General features: G+C 39.2%; 1 protein-coding gene across 1 annotated transcript in view; it reads left to right on the top strand.

Moving 5' to 3' along the window:
• Positions 1-1,236: 1,236 nt before the first annotated feature.
• The window catches only part of PCP4 (Purkinje cell protein 4), an 85,924-nt gene continuing 71,826 nt past the window's right edge, over positions 1,237-15,334 (top strand). Inside the window, exon 1 of the mRNA XM_015425582.1 lies at positions 1,237-1,288. Within this exon, the coding sequence (XP_015281068.1) occupies positions 1,280-1,288 (9 nt within the window). The 5' untranslated portion in view covers positions 1,237-1,279. The remainder of the gene's footprint in view (positions 1,289-15,334) is intronic.

The raw sequence follows: 15,334 nt of genomic DNA, 5'->3' as shown, positions 1-15,334 counted from the left end.
GAGAAGCCAGGTGGAGCAAGCTGGGCCAGGGCTACGGTTTCCCCCTCCCTGACCCAGGTCTCGGTCACGCATACCAGGTCAGTTTGTTGGTCCATCACAAAGTCCCGAAGGACAGCAGCTTTGTTATTAATCGACCTGGCACTGCAAAACACCAATGACAGAGAGGGGTACTCCATCACAGCCCCACTGCCAGTTACCCTTGGGATGGGTCTCAGGCTATGGGTCTCAGTGGCATACTTATCCCGTCATAGGATGACTTGGAGCCGAGTTAAAAAGGCACCACATCACAAGTGGTGTTCCTACACAGTCATTGCACATGGCCGGATGTCTGAATGCGGGGGAATGCACACAGAACGGATTTGGCAGTCTGAACCTGCAGATTCGTTCTGCCGCTAGGGAGTTTAAAAAAAAATTGCTTATATGCATTCAGTGGCTGAGATACTGCAATAATGTGGATGCTTGACCATGGGATGTCTGTGTGGGTAACCCACAGCAGGGTGTGCTGGGTGGCCTGTATGCCCCACAACACTTTAAACCGGTTAAATTAGAGGTGGCACCATATCACGCCAAGCCACCAGTGTGACCACAGTCAATGTCTCCTTAAAGATAGCCACCACTCCACTACCTGCAATTAACAGGTAAGTCTTTCTTGGCATGGAACCTAATGCTGAGGCAAAGGTCACCTGCTGAATTTTTGCAGGTGTTAAAGGCTTGTGCCTTAGTTTGCCTTTGTGTTCCTCATGTCACTTCATTTGTCATGATGAGTTCGTCATACAACAATTGCCCAAAATCACACACGCAGTAAGGTGGGATGCTAAATGGATGGTAGCCAGTCAGTTCAGACACCAGAGACACAGTTAAAACTGCCACTCTGTTTTTCACACATGGACACCAATACCAGGAGAGTGGCTGAGAAGCACTTTTACTGGCACATGGGAATTCAGCCTAAATTCTCCCACACACACTTTCCCCATCATCTCTCATGATTACATATTCTCTGGCAACCTTTCCCTCTCTCCCTATCTGTTAATACAGCTTTTGAAGAACTAGCCTGACTTTTGAAGAACCATTTCCCTATTTGTACCACTAGGTGGCCCTTTGTGCTCTCCGATACATGCTGAGGGGTTTAGCAGGTGAATGTTTCTTATTGGTTTACTAGAGGCATGATGCCACCGTGCAGCCCTTTTAAAGAGAAAAGCTAGAAACAGAGCATAGAGCTTGGTACAGTAGCCCTGTTCAGAGGAAGTGGAAATCTGTGAACAGTCATTTCAATACAAACATGAGTGAGGTGAGTGGACAAAATGCTTTTATCTGGTGAGACGGTAGCAGGTAGCTGAAGAAAGAGAAGCAGAAAAGAACATGGAAAAAACCTGCAGCTCAGTTTGAATCAGACAGAAAATAAAAGAGGAACTGATTGTGAAGTGATTTAAGTTTCAAAAACAGGGACAACCCTAGAACAGCAGTGTTACTATAAAGATGGAACTTGATGGAGGTTTTCTGTGAAGATATAATGCATCTCATGCAAGCATTCAACCTAAAATTTACCAGGTTTTGAAATGAAGCAGATAACCTCTCACTGTGTGTTTTAATTCAAATACATGTGAGACCCTATTGTGAAGACTGGGAAGAGTTTGTGGGCATTCAAAGTCTGTGCTCTGTAGGTACAGAAATCCCAAATAATTTAGCTTCTAACAACTGTTAGGAAATATTATTCTTAATGATGGTTCTGTCAATGTGTATGTTATATTGAGGGTATGAAGAGAGCATCTCAGTATCTGTTTTGCATGCTTAAAAGCAAGTGGGGGAGTCAGCTGAACAAAAGTTAAACATAAGAAGTGTAAAAAAATATACCGTTTTTCTCCGTTATTTACTGAGTAGCTGTTGGTGCTGGAAAGATGACATCTGTATTTGTACGCATAAGGAAAAACTCCAGTAGCATGAAGCATAAAAGGACCTTTGTGTATTTAAAGAATATGAAAATGAAGCCAGAACATATTCAGGGAAATGTTCTTTTCCAGTGGCAAGCCAGTAATGTATTTCTTGGTCTAAAGTGTGTTCATTCAAATGCCATGCCAACTTCCCTCTTAGAGCTATATTTTTCCACTGTTTATTTTTGAAGGCTTCTTTCCTTTGAAATGGAAAACTATTTCTGGCAGACAATTTATGATTTCCCAGCATTGCAGGGTAAAACTGACATAAAGTTTGATTCTCTCTATAGCTATGGATGTATGCTGCATTTTACCAATAGTAAACATATTGCAAATAAAAAGGTAGGATAAAATCAAAGGTGCAGAGTCAATGCCTAAAAACTGCTGTGAATATCCTTCACTGTGGATAATCTCCCACCCGCTTGAACAGGTGTGTGTTTCAGAGATCTTTGAAAAGGCTAGATTTTAGGGAACAGCACTGCCCTCCAAGCAGGGAGGATTACTCATCCAGTGATTTTTACCTTGCTTATTGAATACATAGTTAAGGTATTTATTCTTCTGGAGCTTATTCACTTTCCAACTTGATGCTCACAGCTGAACAAACTGGTAAAGGTCAATGTTTTAATATACAAATTGGACTGTTTCCCAGTGTCCTAGTTAAATAGTATGGCTTATTTTATGTGGCCCCTATTCTTGTTCTTTTGTACTGCAGAACTTTTCAAAGGTTTCCTGGTTGTTGAAAACAATGGAAGGCTAATTGCCATTGTGTGTTTTCTTCCCTTTGCCAGATCAGTTTTGTGTCCTATTCTCTTTTCACTAGCTGTTCATACAAGCACCATCCACACTGCAGCAGTTTACATTTGGTTCCTCTCAGAGGAAATCTCCCTTCTCTTGAATTCAATATGGTAAAACTTCCCGTGTGCCAAAAATAGGAATAACTACAAAAAAATAAGAAAGCCACATCACTAAACCTATACTTCCTTCTTTGTATCTTTGGTTTTCAAGCAAGTTTTCCTCCCAGGCAAAGACACATCTGTACTATCCAACTCTGTCATATAGTGTGGAGTTAATTAATATATAATTCTTATATTATCTTATGGCTATCTTGAGAGATCATGTCACCAAGAATACAGCAGTCAAAGTTTTAATGAGTGCCTTTAACATAATAATAAAACCAAGTCTTGAGGTGATTGTTTTTTACTGAAGAAGAAAATGGGGGAGGGGGGAATCATAGAAAGAGTTTGGAGAAAGTCACTTATTTCTGCACTTGCAGTGTTTCCTGATAATTCAGTGAACTTTCTTCTAATCCCCCTCCCCCTGTTCTCTTACCTAAACAAAATCTGACATAGTGTAATGGAAAAGAGAGGCTCATATATGGCTATGAAAACAACTGTCCCAAAATAGACTTGGATATGCAATGAGGAAAGGTTGGCCCAGATGCTGTGATAGTTTTTATACTAAGAATGGTTAGACTCACAACTGAGTTAAATATTTTGATTTTGAAAGCTCTGGACCATCAAGAAATGTTGCTCTTCAAATCACATTTACTTGTGATTTCCTCATTCCACAGCTTCATGACATAGATAACATTTCTTATCCATTTATGTCCAGTTTATTTTAAAGTTACGTCCAGTTAAAGGATGAAGCTTTTTAAAAGTTTGTGTCAAAACTTAGTTATTTTAAAACTTCCATTGAATGTGTCTCTGGGGAAAAAATACGCAGGCCACAGTCTGACAGAGTTAAGCGTATGTGAGCCCCCTTGCCTTAAGTGTGCTTAATTCTGTAAAAGGTGTAAATAATCCTGAGGTAATTTTTTTTCTGATACGCAGTTTGGACAACTATATTGTAATCACCTGGGGCTTGCAATCACTCCTGTACAAGAAATAGTAAATAGAAAGGGCTGACCAAAACACAATATGGGTGAAGTGCCAAATTTAAGATCCTTGCATGTATAAAGTTGCAAAACAAAGGAACAGTAGCTGGGTCACAATGCTGAAGCAATTTGAACTGCTGCACCTGCTTACATTCTTACAACTATTGAGGATACAAAAACTTTCCTTGGCTGCCTAACTATTAAAAGGTCAGGGAGGCAAGTGCTCTCCCCCACTTGCAGTATGGGCTCAGCTAAACTACAAATTTAAACTTGTTACTTCCTACTAAGGCACTTTGCAAGATATAATTTTGTAAGGAAAGATTTGGGGCTGTCTCATGGGGGTGAGGAGGACTGCTATCTCTGTATTGGAGGAGTGCTGCCTCCTTCCTCTTTCCAGCTACTCCTATCACCTTGGATACTCCCACCAAAAGCTCTAGCCCTATTCCACTGGGAGAAATAATTCCAATCAGACGCAACAGATTAATAAAATCTGCATGATCAGAGACAAGATATCTCTGTAGATCAGATGCTGCTGAGGATGGTGCAAGGCCACACACCATTCTTGTACACTGCCAGAGGTTTTTGGCTGGTCACTGTTGGAAGCAGGATGCTGGGTTACACTGATACTAAGTGCACAAGACAGGACTGGGGTCCGAGCTTTGGAACTGAACCACCACTTTGACCCCATGGTAGGTATGCCATTCTCTTCTGCCCCATCCGCACTTCCAATGTATGCAGAGGAGGAAGACTTGCAAACAAATCCTGAACATGCCACTTCTTAACACAAAGCATGCTTAACTTACATTTGGAACCTGCTGCGCTGTGGATGATTATTTCTTTAGTGGCCTTTCCATGTCAGCTGAAACCTCTTTAATTCTGGGAGTGCTTTTTAGTTAAATGTTGTCCCTAGTGTGCGTACGTTTTAATGGCTGCTATTTATCTTACACAGTTTGAATGGATTTTAATATTGTAAGTTGCCTTGAATACTTATTTTTCAATAGGCAAATGTTCTAGAAAATAAAACACATGGAGTTCTCTATTGGAAGGGATGGTGATAGATGCGGAAAAAGGTCTTTCAGCATCTGTCAACAACAATTTGCTGAATGGTAGCTCGATGTTCAGAGATATTATACCTCTGATTACCAGATGTCAGATAAACAGCTGGGGAAGGTCATAACTACAAACAGACCTTGGAAATTTTATTGAGTCATCAGTTTGGTTTTTGTTAGATCCTCCAATTAATTTTTCTTCCAGATCCACCCCAAAGTGTTTTTCTCTTTAATTAATTTGTCCTCCCCAATTCCTGTCTATCACTTTCTCTCCCTGCATCCACTTTCCCATTTGTTTTTAAAAAACCCAAAAGGGTGTTGTATTTTTGCACTCCGCAGCACAAAATTGAAGGACAAATTATTTAAAAATTGTGGTGGTAATTTGTTATATAAATATTCAAACCTGTGATGAAACACAGAGAGTTGGGAAAGTCTGAAGTTACCTCTCCCTCTTCTTTTACATGGTTGAAGAGCAGAACATATTTTCAGTGTCTACCCACAACATTTTTATCCAGTACTTCCTCAGAGGTGTACATGTTCTTCCTTCTCCTTTGCATGTTCACAACAAACATGTGAGGTAGATTCACATAAGAAAATGTGATTTGCTCAAGGTAACCCAACACTTTTTACCTCATTTTGGGAACTTGATCTGGATTTCCCAAACCTCAGCCCAAAATGCTAATGACTCTACTACAAGAAAAAACAACCCTGGGAAACTAAAGTATGGTGCTGAACAGTAATCTCTTCTGGTACTCAATTGATTACTCTCATTTCCTAATGATTTTAACATCTGGTTCTAAAAATACACATGCCAATTTGAATATAAGTAACTACATAAGAAAGACTATATTTTAATCTTGCTCAAGATTTTTACTGTTTTAACTCCGCTTTATGAAAATTGATGGAAGCTTTGCTATAGACATTAGTAGGAACATCACTTCATCTCCTAGTCAATGAAGAACTTTGTGATCTGACATGCTGTCAGAGAATCTAGCAAACACAAGGCCATGGGACCCAAGTAGATATTGACTATATGGATAGCCATGAAGCCTTTGTTCCAATTGTTAATAAATGTTTGAAAATGTAGTAATTAAAAATCTGAGAACTGAAACTCCATTTAATATATTTTCCCTTAAATCACTTTTTAAAATACATTACTAATTACAGCTTTGTCCTCATTTGCCAGTGCATCTTGCATCCAGTACTAGTAACCCATTTACTATATATATATATATGTGTGTGTGTGTGTGTATAAAGTGGATTTACATACAATCCATTGTCACTGTACACATGATTTTTCTTTGTATATACATTCAGTAATTCTTAAACTACATCCAATGCATATAAAGCTAAACACACAATATAAACCTTACATTTATACATGCAGTGGTCCCTGGTTTAATTTTTAAAGTGAACACATACTGGCTCTTTCTTACAAACAGTTTTATACAACTTACATGCAGGATATATGTGTGTTCATTCTGATGTGTGTACCTGGGGGTGGCAAGTCTCCTGATAAGGCAGGAGATCTCCCGGCATTTCCCAACATTGCCCACCAGTGCCTCAAAGCTTTACAGATTAAAAAATGGGGAGAAATGCTGTGAGTGTGCTGATATCATGCTAGTGTGTGCCATCACTTTCTGCAAAAACTGGCAGTGATGTCATGATATCAGCGCTACCTTCGATGCCATGATGTCACTTCTGGTTTTTCTCCAGAAATGGTCAATGCACCTGTCTCTACTCTCAAATCCTCATGGAGGTGTCAGGCAGCAGCTACTGTCTGCTCAGGAAAGCTTTATTGTTAAGACAATTTAAGAACACAGCTCCTGGTTTTCTATGTCAGAAGTATGCTTACTGCTTTCTTTATTGCTATGCATGCAATCAATTTCATGGCAAAAAGGGCCATAAACTGACACAAACATGTTATGGCTGAGAGATCCTCCCCAGACCTTTCTGGAATTTCAGAAACCTGGTTCTTCCCAATTCCCTGAGAAAGGAGGAAGAGAGAGAGAAAATAGAGGAGGGATTTTATGTGAAGGAGCACTTAATGTCTCTGCTCTAAAAGATTATTGATCTGTCCATCTCATGATAGCCTTCAGCTACAATTTTTACTAAATTCATAGGGTTGCTGAAGGCAATAATGGATGTCTGTGCTACAATTTGGGGGGGGGGATGGCGCACACAAGCCTGGGAAACAGCTGGAGGGTTGAGGTGGGGAAATTGGAGGGCAGCAATGTGAGCTTCATTGCAACATAGCTGATGTAATTTTTTTTTTTCCTGCCACTGATCAGGCAAACTAGACGGCTGGTGGAAGACTTCCTGCCATAGCAGGAAGCCTAACAACTTCCACACACATGAAGTTGCCTTATATTGAATTGGACCGTTGGTCCACCATGATCTGTATTGTCTACTCAGACTGACAGCAGCTCTCCAGGGTCTCAGGGAGAGGTCTTACACATCACCTGGTCCTTTTAACCGGAGATGCCGGGAATTTAACCTGGGATCTTCTGTGTACAAAGCAAAGGTTCTTCCACCAAATCACATCCCCGCCCCACAATACAAAAGAGGGGACCCTGCTGACTAAATGGAGTCAAGAGAAAGTAGCACATGCTTCCTAAAGTGAAATAGTTTTGCAATCATGTTGTTGTTGTTGTTGTTCAGTTGCACAGTCGAGTCTGACTCTTCGCGACCCCATGGACCATCTCCCGCCAGGCCATCCTGTCTTGCGCCTTCCTCTGAAGTTGGCTCAATTTCATGTTCATTGCATCGATGACACTGTCCAACCATCTCATCCTTTGCCATCCCCGTCTTCTTTGACCTTCAATCTTTCCCAGCATCAGGGTCTTCTCCAGTGAGTGCTCCCTTCTCATTTGGTGGCCAAAGTATTTGAGCTTCAGTTTCATTATCTGGCCTTCCAGGGAACAGTCAGGGTTGATTTATTTTAGGATTGACTGATTTGATCTTTTTGCATATTATCATATGATAATTCAAATCCCAGGAGGGACTGTGACTGAGATGGCTGAAATACTTGCTCAGGGAGGTGATTCCCATTGCACACATCAGCTGCCCAGTTCTACACAGCAAGGGATTTACAGCTATAATTAGGAAGAACAAGATATTTATGCAACTAGATGGGGGAAGAATTCCTTGGCTGGCATAAGGTGGGTGTGAGGGAAAAGGAAGGTGAAGAAAGATCAGTTAATAATATGAACTGACATCCCTTTATTAGACCTGTCACTTAAAAGAGGAGAGCAAAGTACGTCTCAAATTTATCACTTTATCCATGCTCCTCTTTGGGTCAGGTAAGAATAAAGATTTGTATCCCTTCAAAGTTAGGCTGGTGAGACTGATAGAATATGTTTAATAAAAAAGCATCTCATTAAAAAAAATTACCAAAACCCCAAAAACCCAAGAGCAACTTCAGCAAATTCCACATCATTGTACTATGTTTTCTCTTTACTAAGATTTTGCCCTGACTGTGAAAAACTTACAGAAATTGTATTTGGGGTGCAATGCCACAAACCAAATACCAGTGTATTAGGGCAGTAAAATGTCATCACCAAGATATCTGTACTTGTGGTCTTGTGGTCCCCAAGATATCTGTACTTGTGGAGCCAGTTTGGTGTGAGAGCCAGTTTGGTGTAGTGGTTAAGTGCGCGGACTCCACTCTGGGAGAACCGGGTTTGATTCCCCACTCCTCCACTTGCACCTGCTGATGTGACCTTGGGTCAGTCACAAGCTCTGGCACAGCTATCCTTGAAAAAGAACAGTTTCTGTCAAGAGGCCTCCCAGGGTGTCTGTTGTGGGGAGGGGAAGGGAAAGGGAAAGGAGTTTGTAAGTCGCTCTGAGACACCTTTGGGTAGTGAATGGTGGGGTATAAATCTAATTTCTTCTTCTTCTTCTTCATTGTGTTTTAAAACACCCCGATCCTATTTCAAACACCCAGAACTTAACTAAACACTTTGACATGAGGTAGAATGTTTGTGGTGGGTAGATTCTGCCCTCTCCCTCTGTGCACTGAGCAATTTAAACCAGTTCTTTTCCTTTATAAAGTGGGTTTCTGAGATTGTTCTATGCCCCTGATGCTTCTTCATTTACAGAAAAAGAGCTGTAAGAGGTAAGCCACTAAACTTTGGAGTCATTATGTTGGAGTCATTGTTTTCTGATGTGCAGATGACAATATCCTAAAATGACAAAGTTGTCAAGGCACTTCTGTGTGCATAGTGCAAAAAAGAGAGAGAAGGCAACTGGAGTAGAATTTTTCCTCTAATTGTTTGCATAAGGCAAAATCACAGTATCTGAGAGGCTTCAAACATATTGTAATACCTTCTGTAGCTTTTCTCCTCCTCTTTAAAAGTGATGCAGAGACTGAGCCAATGTTCACACTTGAAATGCAGAATTATTCTGTAAACATACCTACTCCCTTCACTGCAATATTTCAATGCTCAGGGGAAAGAGAGGAAAGCTATCACATTGAAGTATGCTTTGCACCTCTCTTCTTACCCTTGTGTTGAGTCAAGGTGGGATTACTTAAATTGCATCTACAACATGGACATCAACACTTGATTAGGTAGTTCAGTGTTTCAAAGCTAATAGTGCTCTACACATTTGTTTTGCAGTCCCCTCTCTTCTTGGAAAATGACTGCAGGGTTCAAGGTAAAATCTGAAGTTGAAATGTAGAATTATGCTCTACACATGTATACCAAATTTCACTGAGGTATGCTAATATTCAGCCACAAATTGTTCAACCATTACAAACAAACTTACAAAGAATTGCCATAATGGCTACATTACACCATTTATTCACCTTAAATCACTCATACTTTCATTTAGCCAGTTATTGAGTAAAATGTCACAGTAAGATCTGCTACACAGAGCCAAAAGCTGTTATGCTTTCCCCACTTTCCAGTACATTTTCCAGGAATTTCCCCTATGCATTTTCAATGTTATTTGTGCATCAATAAGTCTACATTATACAAATATTATACTATAAATGTGGTACATTGTACATATAAATACATCAATTTGAATTGATTCATTTAGTTTATGAATTTTTCTGTAACATATTTTTGTACAAAACAGAAATAAAAGGAGCAGACCAAAAACTGTTCACAACGACAATATTCAGAAATGAAAAAGTCTTATGCATCCCTCCTTAGAGACCTGATCATGTGAATAGTCAACAGTGAATTCACATGACCATTGAGATCCACTTAACATTTCTGTTTCCTGCTGTGCATGGAGGAGAACAGGTCTGCCATATGCCCACTGGCACTCCAGTGGACAGCAGGTGAAAGGGGGGAAAAACCTGTTGGTGATGGTATGATATCACATCTAGTTTTTTCCTGAAAGTGATGTCACGCCTCTCTAGATATCACCAGAAACTCTATGGTAAACCATAGCATTTTTGGTGATTCCTAGAGAGGCGTGACATCACTTCCAGGTTTTCCAGGAAATAGCATCACTCTTTCACTGACAGCTGCCCCTCCATATCACTGCCTCTCTGTTTTCGTGCTGGTTGCCAGGCTACAGGAGAAAGAGTGCGGCCTCCATTTGTTGTGAATAGTATATAATTATTTCTTAGGAATACTTATATCTCTGGCCAGCTCATTCTACCCATAAGGCAACTATTGCTATAAAAAGATAGGCATGCATGCCCAAACACAAATGCCTTTGCTTAAAAAGGGGAGTGTTTGATCTGTATAGATAACACTATTATAATTGTGACGAGGAACAAAAATAATCATAACAAATGTTCTGAATATAAACTGTTTTAATTTTTTGAACATGTAAATATCAACTAATTTTGGATTTAAGTTTTTGACTCTCTGCAATGAACACTCAGAGCTGACTTAGAGTCTGCTTTGCCATAGGAAATAGTTCTTAAAAAAAAACAAAAAAACTCCTCATCTGCAAATCAGTAGGTACAGTTTACTAAAAAACTACACTTCCCAGAGTTCTTGTCAACAAACTCTGGACATGCCCCAAACCATTCACTGCAGGGAGTAGAGATCAGGTTAGAAGCCAGCCATGCTCCTCTTAGATAACATTTCCCACACTTCTACCTTGTAGTGAGAGGGGGAAGAAAGGGAGCTGGCGAGAATCCATTATGAGCCAGTAAAGAATTGGGAGGGATGGTTTGGGGGCAAGTTTGGCCTGTAATAGTTGATAACCTTGGGGGATGCTGAAGAGAGTTTCTTTCTGAACACCTACCCTATACGTGAGCTTCTCTATCACTATTTTATGATAGTGTACAAAAATTCTGTTGCCAATATGCTAAAGGCGCTAAGGTTCTTTGACTTGTGTGGCTAGCCAATAAATCACACAGTGAAAACAATCATCCAGGCAGTAAAGAGTAATAACAATTATTTATTCGAATAAGGAACATCCTACAGCTTAATTCAGCCTGGATGCTCAACAAGCAAATGCAGTAAGCAGACTTATATACTCTTCTTGCTCCTCCTCACTTTACATCATCACTGACATCATGTAGACATGCTCAGTTCAGTTTTCTTTGTCTGGTCAGTCATCAATCACATATTTGGCACACAGGATGTTAGTTGGCTGAGTTTTTCACTTCTACAATACAGGTGTAGCTCATTATTTCTAATTTACTTTGTTTACTCCTTTGGCACTGCTCCCAGACTTCTGTTACCTCTGACTGAACTTTTCAGGCTGGGTTCTTTCTCAGTATTAAATTCTCAGCTCAGTTACCACTATTGTTCTTCTTTCACATTAATACTTGCATATAAACAAATCTTAAAGCATTTATAAACTTATTCTCACTCAAAATATGAAAACATATCATTACAATGACATTCTAAAGCATTAAACTCTCTACATTAATTCTTTTAGTATTTCAAAATACTTTGTGGAATGAAGCTTCTTATAGACACATTGATTTACACATTATTATTCATTTTGGTTCATCAGGAAATTTTACAAAATATTTCTGTACATTTCTGAAGCTGCTTATGTTAATATTAAAGCTTATAATTTGTAAAGCACATAGTTTAGTTCAGCCTGTAGGAGACACTTCTACAATACAAATTCTGTACCTCTCAATTGACCCTATTTAATTGGTGCCAAGAGTCATGATTTAATACCCACCTGTGCTTTTCTAATTGACAGATTGGTTATGCCAATAAAGGTTTTCTGTTCAATTGAAGCATTAATCTCTTTACATGAATTCTTTTATTTTCTTTTATTTCTTTTATGTTTTTAGATTTATACCCTTTCTACAACAAGTTTATAATTAATAGAGAATATTTGCTTTTTATACATACCTTATACATTAACTTGTCTTAAACATAACATGAAATTCTAAAAAACACAAAGGGATTTCTTCTGTTACAATACATAATAACATTATTTTATTCTAATTAGACTCTTCCCTTTGAAGTAAGAGAAGGAACAATTGGCAATGATACAAGCTTTCCCAATTAGCATTACTAGCAAACAAAACTTTCTGTTATTCCAGTTGAAAATGCAGAGTCTTTCTTCTCTATGATTCAACATCCCTAGCTTAAAGAATAACATAGCTTGGGTTTAAGTATAGGCTTTCATTGTCAGTTTATAGACATTCAAATTTGCTATATCTTAAATATTGTATATGTTAGACATGATCTGTGTCTCTCATTTAAGCTTTCATTGAGAGTTGCTTTCCACAAAGCAAAAAAACGCTTTAAACTTTTAACCTGGCTGGCTAATTGTGTCAGGTCAACTTGACTGAAGTTGGCAAAAAAACTTTAAGGGAGGAATACACCTGGAGTTCAAAGAACACAACTCCCTATTCCTTTGAAACAACAGGATGGCAGCTCTTAATTGGAAGTTGGTAAAGAATTAAAACAAGGGCTAGAAAAACATGTCAACTAAAATGATTGAAATCATTTGGTGTTATACAACACAGTCTAGTGTTCTAAAACAGGATGTTAATCCTCCAGGAGAAACCCGAAGAATTTTATCCCATAGGTTTCTTTAAAGCAGCAATAATCAATAAAAAAACCATTTGAACCCAAGCAACCTCTACAACTCTATGCAAGAATTTATTGGCACAACTCTATCACTGTGACATCCCATGGATAAGATAAGAAATATTGAGTTAATACAAATTAATATACAATATTGTCATATATTTCCCCACTAATCAAAGGAGGACCAGGAAGTTATTGGCATTGTTTTTAAAGATGATTAAAAGGTGGAAATGATACCTTATACTGAAATTGTGTGCTAAGAAATGTAATTTACCCGGAAAAGTTATCCAGAACCTCTTATTGCTGTGCCATCCTGAACAGATTTTATATCCATCTCAGCCCATTGACTTCAACGGAATTAGGAAGGTGTAACTGTGCTCAGGATAATGCTGTTTGCCATCTAACCTTCTTTGAAAAAGGCACTCATTCCCCCAGAGTCCCACAGCTCCATAGAACATAATGAATACCCCCTATTTTAGAACACCGGGGATATGTAATATATTTTATTTTTGACATCTAATGAAACCTACATGGTAACATAATGTTGCTTGCAAACTGTAAGCTAGGGAACACTGACCTAGATGTTTAAAAAAATACAGTCCATTTGTTCTTTTATGTTCACTTATAGTCAGTGTCTCTAACCATAGTCATTAAACCCAGAGAAGACAAAGAAGATGAATGTATCCAAACCTGTTACTGAGGTAGATTGCTTTACAAGATGTGATTAAATGCTGTCTAAAATCCAGTGTTGTTATCCCGTAGATTAACTTATTTTGCACAACATAATGGGCCTCTGCAGGCTGAAAGTGAAATTCTGCCTTGTGTTTTAAGATATTCTGTGTGTGAAGGTTTATTTTCTCCAATGAGGAAAGTGCAACAGTTTGAAATGACCTGCATAATAGTCAAGGATAGGCAAGGAGTATGAAAAGATCACTTCACTTGGCTTACTTTTCTTCTGTCATTTTAGTTTACTTTTGCACCTAGAATTTTATTTTGTACACTAAAATTGCCAACTTTTGAATTTTAAAAGGCTATGGGCAGAGTGAGAGGAGCAGGGCACTTAGAGCTGAGCTCAAGATGGAGCTGATCAGTACTTGCAATCCAAGATGTCTTTTTTCATTTGGGGGGTGACTGACTAAGGACAGTCCCTATTCGTAGAGCAACTGATCTGCATAAAAATGTTGCAAATGCAATCCCTGGCACCTTCAGCATTAAAAACACCGCCACCAAAAACGATTCGATAAGACTCTGGAGATCTGCTCCCCATAACACCAATCTAGATGGACTAAGGGTCCAAAAGAATAAAGAAATTTAATACAATTATGGCTGGCTCTCTGTTACATTCATGGCTGGAGGAGGATGTGCTGAAGGGAGAATCTTTTTTTTACATGATCAGTTGGGGGGTGATTCACAACAATATTCAGAAACCTGCTTTTGATTGCAAATATCACAGTATCAAATTATTTATTACTTAATTTTAATAACCAGATATCAGTTAAGATGTTCTAATGTGTTTGGCCCTCTCAGTTTTCTGAAATGGTCATCTTGAAGGGAACTGGAACACACACACACACACATACACACAAACACACTCACTCAGCTAAGATTACTCTGGGCATCAGTACACTAATCTCGGCTAAGGCCCAGACTAAAGACATTGTAGCAGAATGTGTCTCAATATAAACATGCAGACAATGCTTAAGATGAACCTGTGATATAGCAACTCTTCCCCAAAATCTGCTTTAATGTTATAGAGCCAAAGTACATGTAGATTATGGGTCTTGGTTGACTCATATTTTCTGGAGTGTTTGGTGCTTGCTATGATGACAATTTGTAGAGCACTATGCAGAGTACCTGGCACATCATCAAAAGACAGGTCCCCACACCCAAGTGGTAACACTGTAAATTTAATTTGGAGAGGGGAGGAAAAGAGTAGGGAGAAAGATACAAAGGTGACAAGTGGTGAACGTGTACCTTTTTAAAATTTGGAAAGATTTTCCTTCTGTTCTTATATTTTTTGACCAGTGGCACTTGCCACATTTTCTTTTACTTTCTTTGACAACCATGCACAGTAACTCCCCCCCACCCTCACCAGTAAAGGGGCAGAGGAAGGTCTTCATCAGCAAGGAGAAACCTCAGAGGGAATGTAAGGAAGTAATGACAGGCAGGGTCAATGGATTCTTATATAAGCCACCAACCAGTCATGGATTCAGAAGGTCAACACAGGCCTCTGCACTGGCTGGTGAACTAGCCTGCTGGGGCCTCAGCTAGGTGAGTGGGTGTACTTTGGAGAGGCTAATAGGGCTGCTGTAGCTTTTGATTTCTTCATGAAGAACAGTACCTTTCTGCTTGGGCAAAAGTCTTGCTCTTGCTTCAGCTACTTTCTGGGGGAGCTGAGGAGAAGAAATGTGGGCCTTGTTTTGTTGTTCTGTAGAATCAGGTGCTTTTGCTGGCTGTCAATCTTACCGGCTCACTCAGTGTTGTATACTAACTAGGGCCGCACACACGGTT

Source organism: Gekko japonicus, unplaced genomic scaffold, assembly GCF_001447785.1.
Source record: "Gekko japonicus isolate JY-2015 unplaced genomic scaffold, Gekko_japonicus_V1.1 scaffold868, whole genome shotgun sequence".
NCBI classification, from domain to species: Eukaryota; Metazoa; Chordata; class Lepidosauria; order Squamata; family Gekkonidae; genus Gekko; species Gekko japonicus.
This window is presented reverse-complemented; position numbering and strand designations above follow the sequence as displayed.